Below are 21,828 nucleotides of genomic sequence, written 5' to 3' on the forward strand. Positions count from 1 at the left end.
AGCGAGCAATAGAATCTCAAGAGCACTCGCGTTTATTTGGGCGACGGAGTGCGGGTGGTCGGGGCTTGTGACGGCCGATACTTCAAGGCAGGCACCAGCGGGTCCGAACCACGAGTCCTTAGGGCATCAAGTTGGGTTGGAGGGGGAGCTAATATGCGAGTAAGACACAATATCTATAAAGGTCCAACAACAAACAAGCATAAAAGCAAGGCAACACTTGGTAGAAGGCTTTAAGATTTCATTAATCATTCGCCCTCTAAAGTGCTTAAAGTAATACAAGCATAGAATCCCTAGTGAGCGCTGCACTCACAATAACACAATAATGGGGCCTATGGCCTAGAAGACAAACTAAACACTAGGAAAGCATCTAATACATCAAAAGGAGTTGGATTCTAACACTAAGCCTAGGTATTTAGAATCCTCTTAAGTGGAAAAGTGAAATGTTGAAAAGTAACAATTTTCCATTTTCCGCCAAATTAAACCGTAAAAAATTCAACAAAATTTATGAATGGTGCCAATGTTTTTTTTTTTATTTATTTTTATTTTATTTATTTAGTTATTTTTTTTTACAAAACTAATGAAAAGTTTTTTGTATTACTTAATCAACAGGTTAAGAGTGTCAAGCTCGGGTTAACGGGTTGTGGTTCAACCCAATTATACAATCGGGCTATGCGTGTCGCTTTCGGGTTGAAAATTTTGACCCAAACCTAACCTATTTAATTTCGTGTCGGGTTCGTGTCGACCCAATTAGTTAAACGGGTTGAGAATTCTTGACCCAAACCCGTTTATTTCGTGTCGGGTTGTCGTGTCTTGTCAGCTTTTAATAACCCTAACTGTGAGAAGACTTAACAAGGGTTGGGATGTGGAGTCTGCAGAGGTGGCTGTTGCTCGTTTTGGATGCTTGGTTGCTACGAGATTGGGGTTTTCTCGTGTGTGGTTGGACAGTGATGCTTTGTCAGTCATCAATACTATCAATGATACTTCTTGCGGCCGGTCTCCTTTATGGCTGTTATATGATGATGTGCGTTCTTTAGTTAAATCTTTCAATGCATATAAGTTCACACATGTAAGAAGGAAAGGTAATGTAGTAGCTTACCATGTAGCCCGGTGGGAAAGTAATAGTTGTTCCGAAAGAATTTGTACAGGCTCGTTTCCAACATCTTTTAGCCTTGACTAAACCCGACCCCAAATCTTTTAACCTTGACAAAACCCGACTTTATTTGATTAATACAAGTACGTAGTATATGTGCATAACTTATTTAACATCCCATCATATATTCAAAGCCAATTCAAATCAAAAACAATTGAAACATGGACAACAAACCAAACCCCAATTCAATGCGAGTCCTAATTCGTCCACCCCCAACTCCTCAACCTTCTACTTCATCACCATCTCCCTCCTCTCCTTCTCCGCCGCCACCTCCGCCGCTTCGTCCGCCTCTCACCTCCGCAACTCCCGCCCAACCTCCGCCGCCGCAACTTCCCTCCGGCGTCGTCGTCGTCGGCTTCATTTCCCGGCGCAACTCCGACGTTTCTCAGCTCATCAATCGAATCCTCGACTCCAATGTCTTCGGTTCCGGTCGCTGCGATACGCCTCTCGGAATCGCTTCAGATGACAATGAGGAGGTTAGTGAAGAGGTTAAGGTTTGGTTTAGTAATCGTAGGATTAGTTATTATCATGATAAGCAGAAGAATTTGCTGTTTCTTCAAATGTGTTCGATTAAATGTCCTGCTATGTGTTCCGGTTCCGGTTTCGATTCCGTTGTTGAAGAACAAGAGTTTGGGGATATTCAGGGAATGCTCTTCATGTTCACTGTAAGCTCTTTTATTTTATTAGAGTATCACTTTTTATTGATTTTATTTTGCTATTTACTTTATTTTACTATGAGTTTTTTTGATATTGTTGATTGTTTGTAATTGGATTTTTGATGAAGGACATAATTATATTTGCTATATATTGTGATTAGAATTGCTAACTAGAGAAATGAAGGGGTAGATCATATGAATGAAGATATGAACAATGTTCAATGTATGAAACTATGAATTGCAATTGATTGATGATAAGTGGTCTACTTTTTTAATAAATAGATTGGAGAACCTTGCTCGGACTTGGGAACTCGTGTACGACGGGTATGTGTCTAATGTCATGATTTTGATCATAGAATGAAATGAAGGGTCCAAGTGTCCAATACGGGCAATTTACATCAAATGAGGAGTCCAAGTAACCTAGTATTGAGCTCTTTTTTAAGAAATACTATGGGTTGTTGAATAATTTGATTTGTAGTTTAACTTCATTGGTGTAGACTAACGACTTATTGAGAGGAGCAAGATGGGAGTAGTGTATCAAGAACATGGATTTTTACGGTACTTGGAGTGACTATGGCTAGCTACTTTTGCTATCTAGGTCGGGTTTAAACCTTAGAAAACTGGAATGCTGGCAAACTCTGATCTAATTTTCATGTTTTGAACGTAGTTATTGGGATTCAGTTTACTACTAGTGTGGTCATGTTCTTTCTAACATGTTTCATTGTCAAAAGGATAAAATGAAAGCTTTTAGTGAAGCAATTGTGGTTTGACTCTTTTTAAGCACCTTAAAATTCTATTCTTCATCTTCCCTGTTTGGTAAATTTTGAATGGTTTCTGTAAGTTGTTGCCTTTTTTATTCCTCCCTTGGGAACTGGCCTATTGATGTTAAGGAAAAATTTGGAACTCCCATGTTACTGCAGGTGTGCCATGTAATTGTTTACATCCAAGAGGGATCACGATTTGACACTCAGGTTTTGAAAAATTTACGAGTGCTGCAGTCTGCCAAACATGCTTTGATACCTTTCTTAAAATCACAGAGTATATTGCCTTCAACTACTAGGCCTTCATCATCGTCTTCTCGTCCTCCTGCCCCAGCAACATCCTCTAAGAGTCCTTCCCCACGAAGAGGTACTGGCATCTCAAATCGAAACAGTTCTATATCTGTCATGTCAACTTTAGGCTCATATACTGCACTATTTCCTGGACAGTGTACTCCTGTTACGCTCTTTGCTTTTGTTGATGATTTCTCAGAAATGGTGAATTCCAGTGCTGCGGCTGAAGAATCAAATGAATCTTCCTCTAGCCAGTCAGGTTTGAGCAGCTTGGCTAGATCAGATTTGCCAGGGAAGGGTTCTAGTTCAGTTGTTGTGCTCTCTCGCCCAGTAAATAAAACTGAAGGTAGTTTACTTAAGAAATTGCAATCCTCCACTGAAACTCAAATTCGATTTTTGATAAAAAAATGCCGGACTCTTACGGGTTCTGAAAGTAGTAGTCATGTAGGGTCCAGAAGTGGTTCAATAACTGGTTTAGCTCCACTACTAACCCTTGATGCATCAAGAGCTGTTGTGCTTTTAGACAGCTCTGGAATCTTGAGGGGCGAGTCTCTTGAATTTGCCACAGGCCTTGTAGAAGATGTTTTGAGTGGAAAGGCAACTCCTGATGCTTTGTTGCTAGAAAGTCACAGTGAGAGTGGAAATAAGGATGACATCATGACTTTAAAGGAGTTTATTGTTAGGCAGGCTGACATATTAAGAGGAAAAGGGGGGATGGTTACAAATGCAAACAGTGGTTCAGCAGCAGGTGTTGGTATGGTTGCTGTTGCAGCTGCAGCAGCGGCTGCAGCATCTGCTTCTTCTGGAAGAGCGACTGCTGTCCCTGAGCTTCCCAGTTTAGAAATGTGGTTGTCTTCCAGCCAACTAATTTTAAAGGGAATTTTGTCTGCAAAACCCGGTTCTGTTGATGAAACTGATTTGAATAGAAGGAAACTCCGGCAACGTAATGGTGCCCCTCCTCTTGTTGAAGGGATCGCTCCTAAAGGTGCTGATCCACCTAGCACTGCACTTTCTCTGTTGGAGAGTGGGAAGGGGATCAATAGAAAATTTTCGGCTTTATGGTGCCAAAAAGCCCTACCAGCTGCTATGGAAGTCTATTTAAAAGACTTGCCTCCCTGTTACCCAACATCACAGCATGAAACTCAATTAAAAAAGGCTCTGTATGCTTTTCACTCAATGGTAAAGGGTCCTTCTGTGAAGGAATTTAAAAAAAAATTGGAGGATGAATGCGTGTCAATCTGGAAGTCTGGAAGGCAACTATGTGATGCTATCAGTTTGACTGGAAAACCGTGCATGCACCAGAGACACGAAGTCAAAGATGATGGACTTCCTTTAGATGCTACAAGCAAGGAACATAAGAGTGGATATGTATTTCTTCATGCTTGTGCTTGTGGCCGCTCTCGACAGTTAAGAGCCGACCCTTTTGATTTTGAATCTGCTAATATCAAATTTAATATATTTTCTGAGTGTGATAAGCTTCTTCCTATGCTGCAACTGCCAAAATTGAGTGACAATTGGCCTATTCAGCCTTCATCATGGACTGTGGTTCGGCTTGGAGGGGCACAGTACTATGATTCTTCTAAAGGTTTGCTTCAAGCTGGATTTCCGCATGATCAAAAGTTCCTTTTGAAATGGACTATTGTCCTTCAGAAAGAGAAGCACTCAAATGTTTCCTTTGCTAATGCTCTGAGGCAAGGTTCCTTCCGCAGTAAACCAGACTTAAAACTTGAATCAACTGCAGTCAAGGATGCCAAGAAGAGCACCACATTGTTGGTGGAGCCAGGTGAAGAACTGAACGGAATGGAAGGCCACAGAAAAGTTGTGAACGATTCAATACCTGACCATAGAAAGATCAGTTTTGGTAGAGGTCTTCCAATTACCACAATGAAGAAAGCTTTTTCTGAGGTTGTTGCTGGATCAACAACTTCTGATTCTGCATTTCCCCCTTTACAGCCAAAGGCACAGCTGGCATCTGGTCCAGGAAAAGGTGTTAAAAAAATTGCTGTAAGAGTTGCAAGCACAGAGCAAAGTCACATTTCTGCTACTGATTCTCAAAGATCTGAAAAATCTGAAGAGGTCTCTTCTGCAGGAGCAGAGAACAAATCTGGGTTGAACAATGTTGGCCATGTTGATGGTAATCCTTTCTTGCATATAGGTAGCAATTTAATTCCGTTAAATGTTGATGATGGTAAAATTGCTTCTGAGAATAATGATGCCAATGGGGGAAAGACTATGTTTGATCCTTCGGTTAGGCATTTTGTAGTTTATGTTGGTTTTGAGCATGAATGCCCGCGTGGCCACCGCTTTATATTATCTTCAGAAATTTTGAATCAACTTGGGCAACCATACTCGTTGCCTGAAGGATCTCAGGTTACTCGTCCTGTGGAACATGTTAATCGTAAGAATAGGGGTCCCTTGAAATCGGGTAAGAGTGATCTTCATGGTAAAGTGCATCGGTCACCAAGCGGTAATGCTACAACACACAAAGTTAGCAATTTGGATAAAGCAAATGAAGCTGTGGTTGACAGCAACCTTGCTGTGAATGGAATATCATTGTCTAAACCAGTGGAACATACACTTTTTGATCCATCAATTCCACCTAATTCTGTTTCAGATCTTCAACAGAGTCACAATTCTTTAAAAGTGGAGAATAATGGGCCTGCATTTTCATTGCTAAACAGAAATTTACCACTGTACCTAAATTGCCCGCATTGCAGGGCATCAAAGAATAAGAAGGATGGGCAAAATTTGAAGTTTGCAGGCACAATATCTCAGTTACAGAGGATTTTTGTGGTATGAAAATCTTATGCATCAGTCTCCTTTATGTATATGTAGTTATATCAACCTAATTTGTTTACTGATGAAATTTATTTATTTTCTGTGGTCACTTGGTAGATTGACAGTTGTTAACATCTTGAACTCTTCATATGTGCTTCTGTCTTCTTTTTTCACAAATTTTACCATGTTGATATCTGCAATTGGATATCCATTCAGGGATTTCTAAGAAGACATGTAAACGCCTTAATTTTAATAATCTTATAGAAAAAAAAATATCCAAATTAAATTAAACCTTCTACTTAACTATTCCTTTTGTCCCAACTTCCCCTCTATACCCTCCATTCTCTCTTAAGTACTACACTAGCAATTTTTGGTTGATTTGTACTAGTTGTGGACTTGTTAACTCTCTCCTCGCGAAATGGGGCACTTTTCTTTATTTCTCTCTTTTCTTCCCCCGTATTGCTATATTTTCTTCACCTTATTTGAGGCTTTCTCGTCTGAATTCTTTAGGTTCTTGCCTAGTCACCTGTTTTAGTTTGGTGCTGATTGGTCTGATTTATATAGTAATGAGTAATAAGAATAAGAATAAGGTGAAGAGAACAAAACCTATGTTAAATCCGATTGGAATGTTTTTTTCTTTTTTTTTGGGTGTTCCTAGGTAATTCTGCTACTTTGGGCAATATATGCCTACTCATTTGAGTTGGTTTTCTTTTTTTTTTTTTCCATCATGTCAACTCTTTTCATCTCACAATTTTTACCCTCTCCTACTCATCCTCCTCTCTATCTATGACTCTTGTTTCTATATAAGTATGAAAAAGGTGAGTGGGTTTAATAAAAAGGTTAATAAAGTTAAAGAGATAAGGTAAAAAGGTGGGTTTGTGTAAGAAAAAGGTGGATTAAATAAGAAAGAGTGTAAAGTTGTAAATAGTGTGGAGTAAAAGGGGTTTGCCAAAAATGCAATTATACTTAGGCTATCTGTAATTAGAGTCATCTGAGTGCTATGCATCTTAGAAATATAAACTTTAAGGAATATTAGCTTACCAGTAACCATGTCAAAAGTGTTTAACACAAGTATACAAGCATACTTGCCTATGAAGCCTTACTCTATTGAGACTCAATAAACGTCTGATAAGAACTAATTGTAGGCTGGGAGGAAAAGAATAATTTTTAAAATGCCTAAGATGTAAGAAGTTCATTCCGAAGATAATATGTAATATCATGAATTATATAAATCTATTCTAAGTGCCAACATGACCTTGTCTTAATGTAATAGTTTGAACAGCTTCATGGATTCCTGAAAATGAATCCCACTCCACGTCTTTATACTTTAATTAGCCTGACATTAGTATGCTTGTTAGATCAAATGCATATGAAATTGACAAATTAATACTTGATTGTGCTTGATTGCTCTCCTGAACTATTGAGCATCACAATTCTTCAAATTGTCTTTTGTACATCAACTGGAAGATTAAATTAAGCTAATTCAGCACAAAAATCAATGTTTGTGTCTTGTTTGTTTTTTCTTGATATGCTGCATTTCTCTCTTCTGCAGCCAAATTGCCCAGTTACCCTTTACAAGTAGACACTTAGCTTCTAGCCATCTAATATCCTTCTTGTTGGACTTGATGCCACCTGCGTACTATATATTGCTATTAAATCATGCATGAGGGACCTTTTCATTGTCATTTTATTTTTAATTTTATTTTTTATTTATAATGGGAATGCTAAAGAAAGGCTAAGTTGTGGTAACATTATGTAAACCTCCTCAATATTTGACATAAGAGAATTACAGAATGGATTGACTTACTTCAGAAGATTTCAAATTGCATCCCTGGATATTTTGGGCTTCTGCTTAGAAGTCTTTTGGTTCACCATAAGATTCTGTGAATAATATATATGTAACTCCATTTCTTTTTTGTATTCTTTTTCTCCTCATAACTCACTTTGTATCCTATGTATGTATACACCACCAATATGACAGTCATGACAGAATGACTTAAATTGCATTACATGATCCCTTATTGATGTCAGTTAAATACTTAAACGCGCTTACTGTTTTTCTCTTAATACTGAGTCAAAGTTGTCTATTGCAAATTTATGAGGCCTTCATTTGTGAGCATTTTAGATAATTATCCGTTTCTTGGATGCAGGTTACACCTCCTTTTCCTGTTGTATTAGCAACCAACCCTGTTGTACAGTTTGAGGTATTCACTGACCACTTTTCTTTGTTGACTTTGTTGCATTTATATTTGTAATAATGAGTTTGTAATTGGTAGTTTGGTTAGTTTGTGCTTGAACCTTGACCACAGGGTTGATATTTCATCTTTTTGTTGACTGTCCATCTCTATGAATTTAATACCTGTTGTTTTCCTTGCATCTGTGCAGGAGCCCCATCAACTGGAAGGTGTTTCAAGTCACGAGCAGCAGCTGCAATTCAGCCTTGGATGTCAAGTTATATTGCCTCCAGAGAGTTTTGTCTCGATCAGACTTCCCTTTGTCTATGGCTTGGAGGTCAAAGATAAGGGGTTATTTCCTCTTAATCCATTTGAACACCAACCTGAGTTGACTGCCCGAATCATGCAAGGCACAGCACTGCAGGCCATTTGGAAAGGAGGAAGTCCCGACTAGTAGCTTTGCAAATACATTTGATTATCTCGGGAAAAGCCATTGATCTGACTAAATCAGGATTCAGGAGCACACCATGCTGAAGCTGTTTCCAAACTTGTATCTGTCCTACCAAGGTAATGTTGCCAATCTATTTTTTTCATTCTTGTTTATAGTTCAGTTATTGATGTACTTTTATAGACAAAATTCTTGCTGTGTAGTTATATATTTAAAAGAAATTATTCTGTATTGGAAAATACAATAATTATGTTGCTTGCTGGTAAGTAATGATCTGTGTGGGATTTTGAAACATGATGCAATGGTAGAGATGTTGAATCATTAAAGAAGTCGAGATTGTTTTAGTTTGTTAGCTACGCTATAGATTATCGTAGTATTATGAAGATTTATTAAGCTCCTCTTTTAAGGATGTGGAATTCTGCCTCTCTTTAACATATTGAACAATATTTTATGGAGTAAGAAAGTTGTGATTAGTGATAGTTACTCCAGCTACCCCCCCCCCCCCCCCCCCCCCCCCCCCCCCCAATGTTGAACCATGTCAGCAGCTGAAGTTCCATTATTACTCACATTACATCAAAATAATACTCCCTCCGTCCCCAAATGATAGTCCCTTATGGCCTATTTTTAGTCCCAAATTGATAGTTCCATTTGCTTTTTTCAAGTACCATTAATATCAAATTTTTATCAAAATTTCCTCCAATTACAACAATATTTGTGCAAATTTAACTTTCCCATATAAATTTTGTTTTTCAATGTACTTTTATTACTTTCTCTCTCTACTATTTTACATACCCAATGTAAATTTATCTTTTTAATGTAATTTTACTACTTTTATTTAAGTTTCTTAATTCCCGTGATTTTTGCCCACAAGGGACTATCATTTGGGGACGGAGGGAGTAGAAATCATTAAATAGTTTTTTTTTAATTATTTTTTTTTTAATTTCTACAAATGCCCTGAATGTAATGTCTCTGTAAATTCTTCTCTATTTTTGGCTTAGTCAATTGTCTTTCAAAGCAAGGTTCTGACAAAAGCATCTTCGGGCTAATAAAGCAATTTGCATTGACCTTACCACCCCTATATTGTGGGATGGATGCTAATTAGAGTTTTGGAGATAGTAATATGGTGGCTTATTTCAGTTTTACTCATTCTTTTATGGGTAGTTGACACTTAGTATGCTGGCTCTTCTATCACTATTACTTGAAACTTCTCTTCTTATGATCAGTTAAATGTCAAAACGACTTTAATGCCACTGTGAAACAGTCCAAGGTACCGAGCCTTTAAAAGTCCACAACAGAATGGATCCGTGATACAAGTCTCTAACTGCAAACTTCATCTTGCCAATGCGTAACTTCAACTGTTAATATCTTTGATTATTACAAGCTAAACTTATACATTATGACGAATCTAACAAGATCACTAATTATTCTTAAATAAATCACCAAAGGCAGTTAATATAAAAATATGAATAGTGCAAAAAAAAAAACTCCTTCCGTATTATTTAATTGCAACATTTTGACCAGCACCGAGTTGGTTTAAATTTGTTAAAATATTGTGTAAGTGGAGTTTGTTGGGGAACTTAAAAATGATTAAAAAAAAGTGATAGTGAGTGAGTAATTTATGTAAAAGTAAGGGATGTGAGAGAAGGAAAATGTTAACGAAGTGTGAGTGGGGTATGAAACTATGAATGGGGACCATTTGAGGGGAGATATAATAAAATAGCGAATAGTATTCTCAATTAAGGAAATATTGCAGTTTAAAAAATTACGGCCGTTTATAGTAAGTGTTGCAATTATATATATATATATAAAAAAAAGGAGTAGAAATGTTGCAACAAAGTAAAAAGATGTTTTTTTTTTTTTTTTTTTTTTTTTTTTTTTTTCCTGCAACTTAGCAGATTTTTTCTATGTATTTTCATTAATCTTAGTTCATCTTTGAGAGAGATCTTTGGAGAATTATAGAGTATGAAAATTTAGGATTAGCTCTTTATAATCTTTATGATTGAATGATATCAGGTTTCTTACAACTATATAGCACAATTGGTAATAACTTATTTGTTATGCAGAAACAAAAAATCTGGGAAATAATGAACTTTGTTATGACAGAAATTTGTACAAATATCTATTGATGCTGAACTGGACTTAATGATGAATATTTAACCAGTCATTATGCTCCATAGATTAAGTTGACTAATAGGGGAGCAATAAATCTTGCTAACATAGCCTGTTGCTAGTTGCTGGGTTTGCTGCTACCGAGCTTCTTCATTGCAGCAGCTGTAGAACTCCATTACTTGCCTAGGCAGAAATTAAGGCAGGGCATTTACATTTCATATTTTTAATGGATTAATTAATCTAATTGGCTGGTTTCCATCTTAATATTTCAGGGCACATTCAAGATTGTTTGAGTTTCTTGGTTTCTAAGAGGCAATTGAAGACCAGAGGTTGTTGGTGAAACAGTTACCTGATTGATTACATCACAAGTCTCCTCATTTTGGCAGTGTTTAGTTGGTTGGTACTTAAAAACTTGGGGCCTAATGTGTAAAAATCTCAGGTATGCAATCAAGATTCAAGAATGTTTCTCCATATTTACTTCCTCCGTTTCACTAATATTACAATGCTTTGACTTATGCACTATTCACATGCTCTATTGTGACTAACTTTTACTTCCACCGTTTATTTTACTTGCACATTTCTCATTTTATGTTTGCCAATACATTATTTCGTTCATTAATATACTCAATTTCCAATATGTAAAAATTATAAGAATTTGATATTATGAATGTATTAATCGAGACGAATCTAACAAGATCCCATATGACTACATTTATACTTAAATTTAAATTATTAGTTAAAGTGAAGTACATGAATAGTGCGTAAGCAAAAGTATTGCAAGTAAAAAAAATAAACGGATGACGTACTTTGTCCTTTCTCTTTTAATCACAACGTTTGAAATTTTACACTATTCGCACACTCTGTTAATCGCCTTTAGTGATTGATATGTTGAAGAAATATAGTCTAGTGGGATCTTGTTAGATTCTTCTCAAAGTTTCCTATTGAATATATGATTTTTATAACTTTAACTAAAATATTACTTAGGATATAAATGTTATAAAATGTGCATTGACAAGCTTAAAATACCCCTTCGTTGCGATTGAAAAAGAACGGAGGAAATATGATTTATGGTCAAGGGAAAATATAGTCATGTTGGATCTTATTAGGTACGTCTCAATTTTCAAAATATCAAAAGATATAATTGATTGATATAATGCATTGATAAATATAAAATGAGGAGTGTTGCAATTTTAGTGAAACGGAGGAAGTATTTATTTGTTTTATTATTATTATGAAAAGAAGAGGGGGGAGTCTTTTAGATTTTGAGAAGAAAAGTAAGTTAAGTTTTAAAGTTTTGAGCCACAATTTAAACTGCAATTAAATTATACTGGAATGATCACCGAAAACCACTTCTATTAATGGGATAGCCTAGGTCACCAACTGCTTTCCACATTGACCCTTACAAGGAAATCCTTCTTCCTTGCTTCACCCAAGTCAGTCATGCTGTTCCCCTTCATGTTCTGTTTTTCTCTCTATCAGTGCAACTGCTTTCTCCAATTTTCCTCCTCCATTCTTCTTTCCATAAAGCTGATTTTGCCCCAAATCTAAAAAGTGGGCTACCCATAACAGGTTAGCAATATAGGATTAGTGGTGGGAGGAAAACAATGGGCTGACTATTGGCACTGGGGGAAGAAGAAAGATGGAATTTAGCTCATTTAGGGGCAAATGGAGGGCAGTACGCGGAGTCTTGGAGATGAATTAGAAGATGAGGGTTAGAGGCCGAGAGGTGGAGGTGCAGAGTGTTTGTGTGCTCTGTGGTGTTCTCTCGTTTTTAGAGGTAAGAGGAATCTTCTCTCAAGGATAGGATATGCATATTTTAGATTAGGATAGGGTTAAATTGGGTGGAGTTTTCAACCAAACTACTGCTTTATGGTGTGTATTTGTCAACACATTCATCTTATAGCCCTGAACCTATCTGTACCCCTATCAGATTGACTTAAATAAACAACACAAAAGTGGATTTTCCTTGGAGTTTCCCAATCCCATCTATTTTTCCCCTCCCTTTTCGCCTACTAGATAAAATCTATCTTCTTAAATCCATGTCTCAAACTCACATGTGGATATCAATTCGAGCTTCTTTTCCAGCCTCATCAATATCTTTCATATTTCTCTTCTTGCTTTGACCCCCCTTGCCATGTTATTTTTCATTGCTATTTTCTCTGTTTTGAATGTGATTTATGAAAATGTTAGATGATGGAGATGGACTGTCAATACAAAGCTGTGTGTTGCAACCCTAAAATGTGTTTTGCTAGATGATATGAATAAAGTGGGTTTTGCAGTCAATAATATCTTTTGGGCAATTTGCCATTATCAATTACGTAGCAATTAAAAAATTTGACAGGCGTAGATAAGCTCATAAGCATGGATACTGGTAAAATTTCTTGCTTTAATGCCAATTTGGGGAATTTTTGTAGCTTTTATTGGACTGGAAATGTTCTGCTCGATTGAAGAGAAAATATATTTGAGAGTTGTGTTTGTTACCACCAAGCTCGGTAGGGAAGGGAGGACTAAAGAAGAACTATTTGTGAGCTTTCAGTTAGAAATTTCCAAATTTCCTTTTCAATATTTTCAAAGTTGGGTTGTGAAAGACGATGTTGGGATTTCAGAGAGGATTGCAATCTATTACTTCTTTTTGAATTATTTTTTTTTAGTTTTTTTAATGCACCATTTTCCTTTATAGGAAGTTGCATATTAATTGCACCATTTCTTTTTTTGGTGTATGCTTTCATACACTTTTTGTTTGTGTTCATACACCAAATACCCAAGCCTACCCTGAGTCACATGTAATATTTACCCTTGTTACCTCACTTTTACTCTCTTTCCTTTGTAGTCACATGTGCATTTTTGTTATTTAATTCCTTTTTTATTCTTTGTGCCCAACCCAAACGGTGTAAAAAAAAAAAAAAAAAAAAAAAAAAAAACGGAGGAAGTATGTCATAAAGGAGACTGTGTAGCTAATATATGAGACTATGAATTGTGTACTGTAAGTTGTGCCTCATTATATCATTTATATGTCAATATTAGTGGAATAGGTTTTGCTCAGTGAACCAAGTGGTAGGCCAATGCTTCACACAGTCTGTGTATGTTCAGTCATAATTCATTTGTGTGCAAGAAGGGTCTTTTTTAGTTGACATGAGATGTGGGAAGAGAAAAGGTATTTGGTCTTCTTGTAAGATGTATTTTTGGGGATGGACGGAGAGCCTGGATGAGGGTATAAATAAGCAAGTCCTGAAGGGAGCAAAAAGGGGTAAGAAAAAGCTGTTTAACTCTTGATTCAGTGGCCTCATTCAAAGTTGTCATGTATACATTCTATGTGGAAGGTGTAAGGGGCATAAGGCTCTGTGTTGGGCTGGTTTGTTCTATTTTGTGGGTACTTTGGTTTAATACCAAACTAATGACTTTTTTATGGTCAACTTATTTTATTGGGTTTTTTTAATTGGTTGAGCAGTGTGTAGTTTTTCTTTAGGTTTACAATTATTTGGTCAACCTATCGTGTCCCATTTTCCGTTTTGGTTTATTTGAGGTTGGAGGTTGGGGTTTAAATTTTTCCCTTAATATTGGTGGGACTTAAGGCCCCCCTTAGTGTAATTCTTCAGCTTTTCAATGGTGCTTGATTTTTTAGTAAAAAAAAATGGCATGTAAATCAAGATGCTAACTTATCATTTACTAGGCCTCACAAAACTGACTAGTACTCATTTCCTGTAACAAACTAACAGTTATAAACTTATAATAAAATCGAATTATGCAATAAAGATTCAATCTTGGGGAAGATGGGCAGCTTTTTTAATTAAATTGAAAATGGAAATTGCAAACAAGAGTAGCTTGAGGCTACTAGTCTCTAATTAGCACCTTTAGGGCACCACTCTCTAGTCTAGAAATTACTATGATCTTGCCTAACTAGCAATTCCTACCCTCCCTTTCTTATATATACAAGTGCTGACAAAAGAAGGACAAAACAAAGATGCAGCAGCTATCATGATCTCAGGGGCTGCTTCACTGATTTGGTGGTGACTGCCCTGCTGTCACATTCTTTGACAGGCCTCCCCTCATTGGCTCCTCATTACTTGGCTGACCCCTCCTCCTTCGCACATAAGTAATCAAGCCACGGTCCTTAGGAATTAGTGCACTCGTTACATTCCCTCCCCCTAGAAGACTCACCTTGTCCTCAAGGTGAAAAGAAGGAAAACGCTCATTAATTAGAGAAGCTTCCTCCCAAGTGGCCTCCAAAGTAGGCAGCCTTGCCACTTAATTAGCACCTCCCTGACTTGCTGCGAGTCCTGAGACACCTTGACATCCAAGACCTGCTCAGGTTCCACCACCAACTCCAATTCCTCTGAAATCTGAGTGGGTATAGTGGGGTTGGCTACTTGATTTCCAAGCGGACGCTTCAACCGAGAAACGTGGAAAATTGGGTGCACCTTGCAAGAGCTTGGTAAATTCAGCTTATATGCCACCAATACTACACGTTCCACCACCAAGAAGGGACCATAGAAGCGCGGGGACAACTTCTCATTGGGGCGTTTTGCTAGAGATTTCTGGCGGTAGGGTTGCAGCTTCAAATACACATAATCCCCCACACGAAATTCCTCCTCTCTCCTCTTTGAATCGGCATAAGCCTTCATTCGCTGCTGGGCTCTGAGCAAGTTCATGTAGAGATCATCGAGCACCCAATCCCGCTCTTGCAGCCACTCATCCAAACTATCCACGGGTGTTTGACCCTTGCCCACCTTAATTAATTTTGGAGGATCTCTTCCATAGACCACTCGAAAAGGAGTAAACCCAATTGACTCGTGATGAGCCGTGTTATAAGCATATTCCGCCCAATGTAGCCACCTCCCCCACGACTTAGGTTGCCCATTCACAAAACATCGCAAGTATGTCTCCAATGTCTTATAGACTATTTCGGTTTGGCCATCGGTTTGGGGATGGTAAGCCGTGCTCCTCTTGAGGTCCGTTCCTTGCAATTTGAACAACTCACGCCAAAATATACTTATGAATACACGATCTCGATCCGAAACAATGGAGGAAGGAAATCCGTGCAACTTAACAATCTCCCTCACAAAGGTGGCAGCCACTGTTGCTGCACTATACGGGTGTTTTAAACCCACAAAATGCGCATACTTGGAGAGGCGGTCTACTACCACCAAGATGGAGTCCATTCCCTTCGATGTTGGAAGACCTTCTACAAAATCCATCGAAATGTCCTCCCAAATAGCCTTAGGTATCGGGAGAGGTTGTAGTAGACCCGAGGGATGCAATTGAGAGTACTTAGCTTGTTGACAAATAGAGTATTGCCGGACATGATCCCCTATGCCCTTCCTCATCCCAATCCAATACCATTCCGCCGCCACCCTTAGATAAGTCTTGGTTTCGCCTTGATGTCCTCCAATGGGGCTATCATGATACTCCTTCAACAATTTGGGGATTAAGGTGGAGGTCTTGGGAATCACCACTCTCCCTTTGAACATGAGCCTCTCTCCCTCCAAGGCATAACCCGCATATGTGTCTTGTCCTTGCCTTACTGCTGCTGCAATTTTGCCCAGCAAAGGGTCGGTGCTCACCTCCTTCTCAATCTCTCCCCACTCGATCCCTTGCACCGTGACCATGGTGGCTAACTCCCCCATCTTGCCGCCCCTCCTAGAAAGGGCATCGGCCACCCTATTGCTTGCCCCGGGTTTAAATTGAATCTCAAAGTCAAATCCTAAAAGTTTGCGCAACCATTTTTGATAATCACCTCCAACCTCCTGTTGCTCCATTATATACTTCAAACTTTGTTGGTCCGTCCTCACTACAAAGTGGCGGCCTAGCAAGTAGTGGCGCCACTTCTCTACGGCTGAGCAAATGGCCATCAACTCCTTCTCATAAGTTGCCTTAGCTTGTGATTTTGGTCCCAAAAGTTTGCTATAATAAGCTATTGGCCTTGAATCTTGCATGAGAACCGCCCCTAATCCATAGCTCGAGGCATCGGCTTCTACCACAAAGAGTTTGCCAAAGTTTGGCATTGTGAGGACCGGAGCTTCGACCATGGCTGCCTTGAGTGTCTCAAAGGCCCTTGTAGCTTCAATGGACCACCCAAAATTATCTCTCTTCAATTGCTCGGTCAATGGCTTGGCCACTTGAGCATAGCCTTTGATAAACTTGCGGTAGTAACCGGTTAGCCCCAAGAAACCACGCAATTCCTTCAAGTTCTTGGGAGTTGGCCACTCCACCATGGCCTTGATCTTCTCCATGTCTACGGCCACCCTTTCCTCGGACACCACATGCCCCAAATACGCCACTTGTGGCTGCCCAAATTTGCATTTTTTGAAGTTCACCACTAGGTTATTCTCCTTGAGGACGGTTAATACTATCCTCATGTGTTCAAGGTGTGAATCCATGTTGGGGCTATAAACAAGTATGTCGTCAAAAAACACTAACACGAATCTCCTCAAATAGGGCCGAAACACATCATTCATTAAAGCTTGAAAGGTAGCGGGTGCATTAGTGAGCCCGAAGGGCATCACCAAAAACTCGTAATGGCCCTCGTGGGTACGAAAAGCCGTCTTGTGAGTGTCCTCATCCCTCACCAATATTTGATGATACCCCGATTTGAGGTCTAACTTTGAAAAGATGGCCGTTCCATGTAATTCATCCAAGAGTTCATCGATGATAGGAATAGGGTATTTATCCGGGATGGTCTCACGGTTCAAGGCATGGTAATCCACACAAAACCTCCACGAGCCGTCTTTTTTCCTAACCAACAAGACCGGGCTCGAAAAAGGACTCACCGATGGCTTAATAATTCCGGCCGCCAACATCTCCTTAATCATTTTTTCGATCTCATCTTTTTGAAATTGAGGGTACCGGTAGGGTCTAACGCTCACCGGATTACTCCCCTCTTTCATCACAATGGCGTGTTCGTACCCTCTCCGCGGAGGCAGCCCCTTAGGAGCCGTGAACACACTACCAAACTGCCCCAAAATGCCCTCCATCACGGCGGGACAGCAGCCCCGTGAGCTCCCTCATCTCCTCCCCTCGTGGCAGCAGCCTCCACTTGGTTTATTTCCACCCATAGACCGCCACCCTCATGTTGCAACGCTCTTATCATAGCCCTTAAAGACACCTTCGAGCGCTCCAACGCCGGGTTACCCACCAAGGTCACCAACTCTTCTCCCACCTTGAAACTCATCACATGAGTCTTCCAATTGTGAGTAACGGAACCAAGTTTTTCCAGCCACTCAATGCCCAAGATTAAGTCGGCACTTCCTAGCTTAAGTGGCAAAAAATTGTCCACCACCACAAAGCCTCCCTTGAGCACCACCCGAACTCCGGTACACCTCCCTTTTCCCAAAATAACATCGCCATTTCCAAGCGAAACACCAAATTCGCGATCTCCGGTCACCGGAACTCCCACCTCCGCCACCAGCAGCTCGGAGATGAAGTTGTGGGTGGCGCCGGGGTCCACCAGGATCACCACCGCCTTAGGGCCGACTCTCCCCTCTAGCTTCATTGTTCTCGGGCTCGAAATCCCCACCAAGAGAGATGCTCCAACCGCCACCTCTTCGTCACTGGAATCCGCCTCCGGTGGTTTAGACGGTCCGGCGGCCGCGTCTTCTTCTTCTCCGAGCAAGAGAACACTCAGCTCCTTGTTCTTGCAGCGATGTCCGACGCTCCAACGTTCGTCGCACCGGAAGCAGAGGCCTCGAGCCTTGCGCTCCTTGGTGCTCAAAATCGGAGAGGTGCCGCGGCTCTCCAGATCTGGCCGTCGACGTCGCGGTGGTTCTGGGCGCGTTCACCGACGCCTGCGATTCAGTGGGTGCCCTTGGCCACCCCTTGAAGGTGGATGCTTGTTGGATTGGGGTTCCATAGGTATGAACAAGTCCGGATCCGGTCACGGATCTGGATCCCGAAGACCCGGACCCACTCGCTGCGGGTTTACCCGTACCAAAGAAGTTGGGCACGACCCGTTTCGACCTACTAACCATATTACGCTCCTCGACCCGACCCGCAATCTCCATTGCTTGCTCCAGATTAAATGGGTTCATTAACCTAACATCAGCCTTAATCTTGTCTTTTAGCCCATTAATAAAGTGACCCATCATTATCGTCTCTGGTATATCTTCAAGAGGAGCTGAAAGCTCGATGAAGCGCTTGCGATACTCACTCACGGTGGTCTCCTGATTCGCCGCCAGCCACTGCTCGTGAAGGCTGCCGGCGTGGGTTGGCCGGAACTGGCGCAAGATCCTTGCTTTAAGGCTTTCCCAGCTCGGAATTGGCCGCCGCCTATTCTCCCACTGAAACCACCTCAGTGCATCTCCTTCGATAGCCGACACCGCCGCCTGAAGCTTTTGCTCCTCCGTGAGATGGTAGTGTGTGAAGTATTTCTCCCCTTTCAGTATCCACCCGTCTGGATCCGTCCCTTCAAATAGAGGCATGTCCAACTTTCTTGGTCTCCAATGTTGGTCTCCTCCTCCGTTTTGGTTGTGGTTCCTCGGAGTGTAGCCTTGCTCTTGGTTTCTCTGATTGACCAAACCCCGCAACTCCTCGAAGAATTGGGCCTGGTTCGTGGCATTCGCCTCCGTCTGGGCTTCTTGCTGTTGCCGAAGCAACTCAAATTGGTTGTCGAGTTTCTGGCTGGTCTCGTTCAATGACTTCTTGAGACTTTCTTCCTGAGTTTTCATCGCCGCCTCTAAGGCCTCCAGCCGTGCTTGTACTCCGGCCATTTGCTCATCCAGATTATCACACCGTTGGGTTGTCGAGGTCACCATATTTCTCTCTCTCTCTTTTTTTTTTTTTTTTTTTTTTTTTTTTTTTTTTAAACAGAGTACGGAGGGTGGTTTCCCGGTGCCGGCAGGCGCAGGACCGCCGCTCTGATACCACTTGTAACAAACTAACAGTTATAAACTTATAATAAAATCGAATTATGCAATAAAGATTCAATCTTGGGGAAGATGGGCAGCTTTTTTAATTAAATTGAAAATGGAAATTGCAAACAAGAGTAGCTTGAGGCTACTAGTCTCTAATTAGCACCTTTAGGGCACCACTCTCTAGTCTAGAAATTACTATGATCTTGCCTAACTAGCAATTCCTACCCTCCCTTTCTTATATATACAAGTGCTGACAAAAGAAGGACAAAACAAAGATGCAGCAGCTGTCATGATCTCAGGGGCTGCTTCACTGATTTGGTGGTGACTGCCCTGCTGTCACATTCTTTGACAGGCCTCCCCTCATTGGCTCCTCATTACTTGGCTGACCCCTCCTCCTTCGCACATAAGTAATCAAGCCACGGTCCTTAGGAATTAGTGCACTCGTTACATTTCCCCGATCAAAATCCAAATAACTCGAAATTAGATTACCTAGTTCTGACTTAAAACTGAGATTTAGCTTAGCTGAACCTAATGATAGTACATGACTTAATTAATAATGATAGAATGTATATAAAAAGAGAATTTTCATAAGTCAATCTTATCCTTGACCACCATTGGCACAACTTCGAAGAACTTTTTTTTTTTTACTGCTTAAACTATAGATTTTATTGAACACATCCAGATGATTGATAGAAGAAATACCAAATATGTCCAAAACTTATTGTGAATTCAAATCGAAACAGAATCAATTGTCTCATCACCTGAAAAGAACTTGGACCAAATCAACCCGAACTGAAAGACCTACTTCCTGCAATCCTGCCTCCATTCCTGACACCGTATTAACTATAAATTATGTTTATTAATTATGCAGGGGCTAGCATTTGCTTGCATATTGCTTAAGTAGGAGAAAATTGGGATACTAGTTACTTGGTTAGAAGTATCTGATCAACTTGATGGTTGGAGGATTACATTGGTTAATAACTTAACCCAGTGAGCCACCTTGACTACAATTAAGTGAAGCACTCTGATATCGCGATGCCTACTCTACCAACTTGCAAGTAAAGCAGAGCAGGGAGTATAGCTTTTAAGATTTCGTCTGGATATTGGCCCTCATCTACAACTAATCAGATCACCCTGTAACATATTGCAGAGAACACTCAATTGTAATGCTATACTCCTTGGGGTATCATGATGTGCGCCCCTTTGTTTATATTGTCAACAGAACCCACAGCAAAATTCCTGTAAGTAACTGTATTCCATGCTGCTATTATGTTTTCCTAATGAGGAACAACTTTAGTAAGGCATAACTGATTTTTTTTTTTTTTTTTCTCTGCATTTTGTTCATATTATTCTATTCTGCAACCCACTCCATCTGTGTACTCTTTCCATTTTTGCACACCTATATACAATAGTTGCAAAATTGGAGCTGCCATCTTGAATACCTCACCTATCAGACCTATGGTCGAGACATCTAGATGGGAATTAGAAAAGTAAAAAGATAAGGTAGGAGTAGAAATCTAAATGATAAATTTGTTGATCATGAAGGTGAAAGCTTTCTTGTAACTGTGCATTGGTTTCCTCTGTACAAACATAGGAAGGTAGTTTTGGAAATGGTTCTAGTCGAGCAGAGGTGGAGACGCTAGAGGATATGAGAAGTTATTGTGGAGTCAAGATTAAACATCTATAGAATTGTTTTCTAATTGTGTAATAAAATCCTTATCAAATTTGATGATTTGGGCAACCAACGAAATGGATTGTGAACATAATCTTCAATACAAAGCTCTTTTGTCAAATTTGTCCAGAGAAGACTTTTATTAGAATGTGGAAGTGGCTCTCATTTAAAAAATGGTGTGAGGATCATCTAAAGATTCTGGTTTTTAGAATGAGTTGAATATGGGATAATGAAGAGGAGCTTCTTTGCCTACTCCATCCTTTTTAAAGTACTTGCAACAGTTTACATTCATTTAACTTTGGCGAGCTTGTTGAGTCGAGTTCAGATATCTGTACAAGCTTGGTTTGTGTGATTATTGTGTTGGTGAACAATTATTTTATTATTGAGTTGAGTTCATCAATGAGATTTTTTTATAAATGAGTTTTGCACTTTTACTTTGAAAATTAAGAATAATAATTAATCATATTTATAAGGAAATAAATTTGTGTGACTAGTTTGTTCATGGAATAAAGTATGATAAAAAAATTAATAAGCTTGTTCATGAATATGAATAAATTAGTAACTTATACGAACTGAGTATATATATGGTTTTATGTTCATGCTAATTTATTAAAACTTTCAAAATTATTCAAAATCATCAGCTCATTTATTAAATCATAAAAGAGCTTTACCTGTGCTAATTACTTTAATAAGAGTCTTGTGTCACGCGTCATCTTTAACACCAATAAGGGGTGTCGAATAGGTCATTTGGCAAGAAGGCAACTTCATGGCCTAGGGCCATGGAATCCATGGATGGTTGGCAGCCCTCTTCCCTTAAAGAGCTTTAGTTTGCATTTGTGCATTTCTAGTGAACCACCATATGACAATTTCATAATGATGTGCCAAGGCATATTCTTAGGTGCACGAAATAGGTGTAACAACAACACAGTATGAACATTAGCTT

The 21,828-nt window shown here is 39.6% G+C and overlaps 1 protein-coding gene across 1 annotated transcript; it reads left to right on the plus strand.

Moving 5' to 3' along the window:
* Positions 1-1,289: 1,289 nt before the first annotated feature.
* Positions 1,290-20,520, plus strand: LOC145620486 (uncharacterized). Its single transcript, XM_081675175.1, has 6 exons — positions 1,290-1,815; positions 2,727-5,651; positions 7,787-7,840; positions 8,022-8,377; positions 10,640-10,806; positions 20,085-20,520. Exons 1-4 carry the CDS (start codon positions 1,312-1,314, stop codon positions 8,262-8,264), a joined length of 3,726 nt encoding a protein of 1,241 aa, XP_081531301.1. The 5' UTR covers positions 1,290-1,311; the 3' UTR covers positions 8,265-8,377; positions 10,640-10,806; positions 20,085-20,520.
* Positions 20,521-21,828: the final 1,308 nt, after the last annotated feature.

Source organism: Chenopodium album, chromosome 27 (assembly GCF_948465745.1).
Source record: "Chenopodium album chromosome 27, dcCheAlbu1.1, whole genome shotgun sequence".
NCBI classification, from domain to species: domain Eukaryota; kingdom Viridiplantae; phylum Streptophyta; class Magnoliopsida; order Caryophyllales; family Amaranthaceae; genus Chenopodium; species Chenopodium album.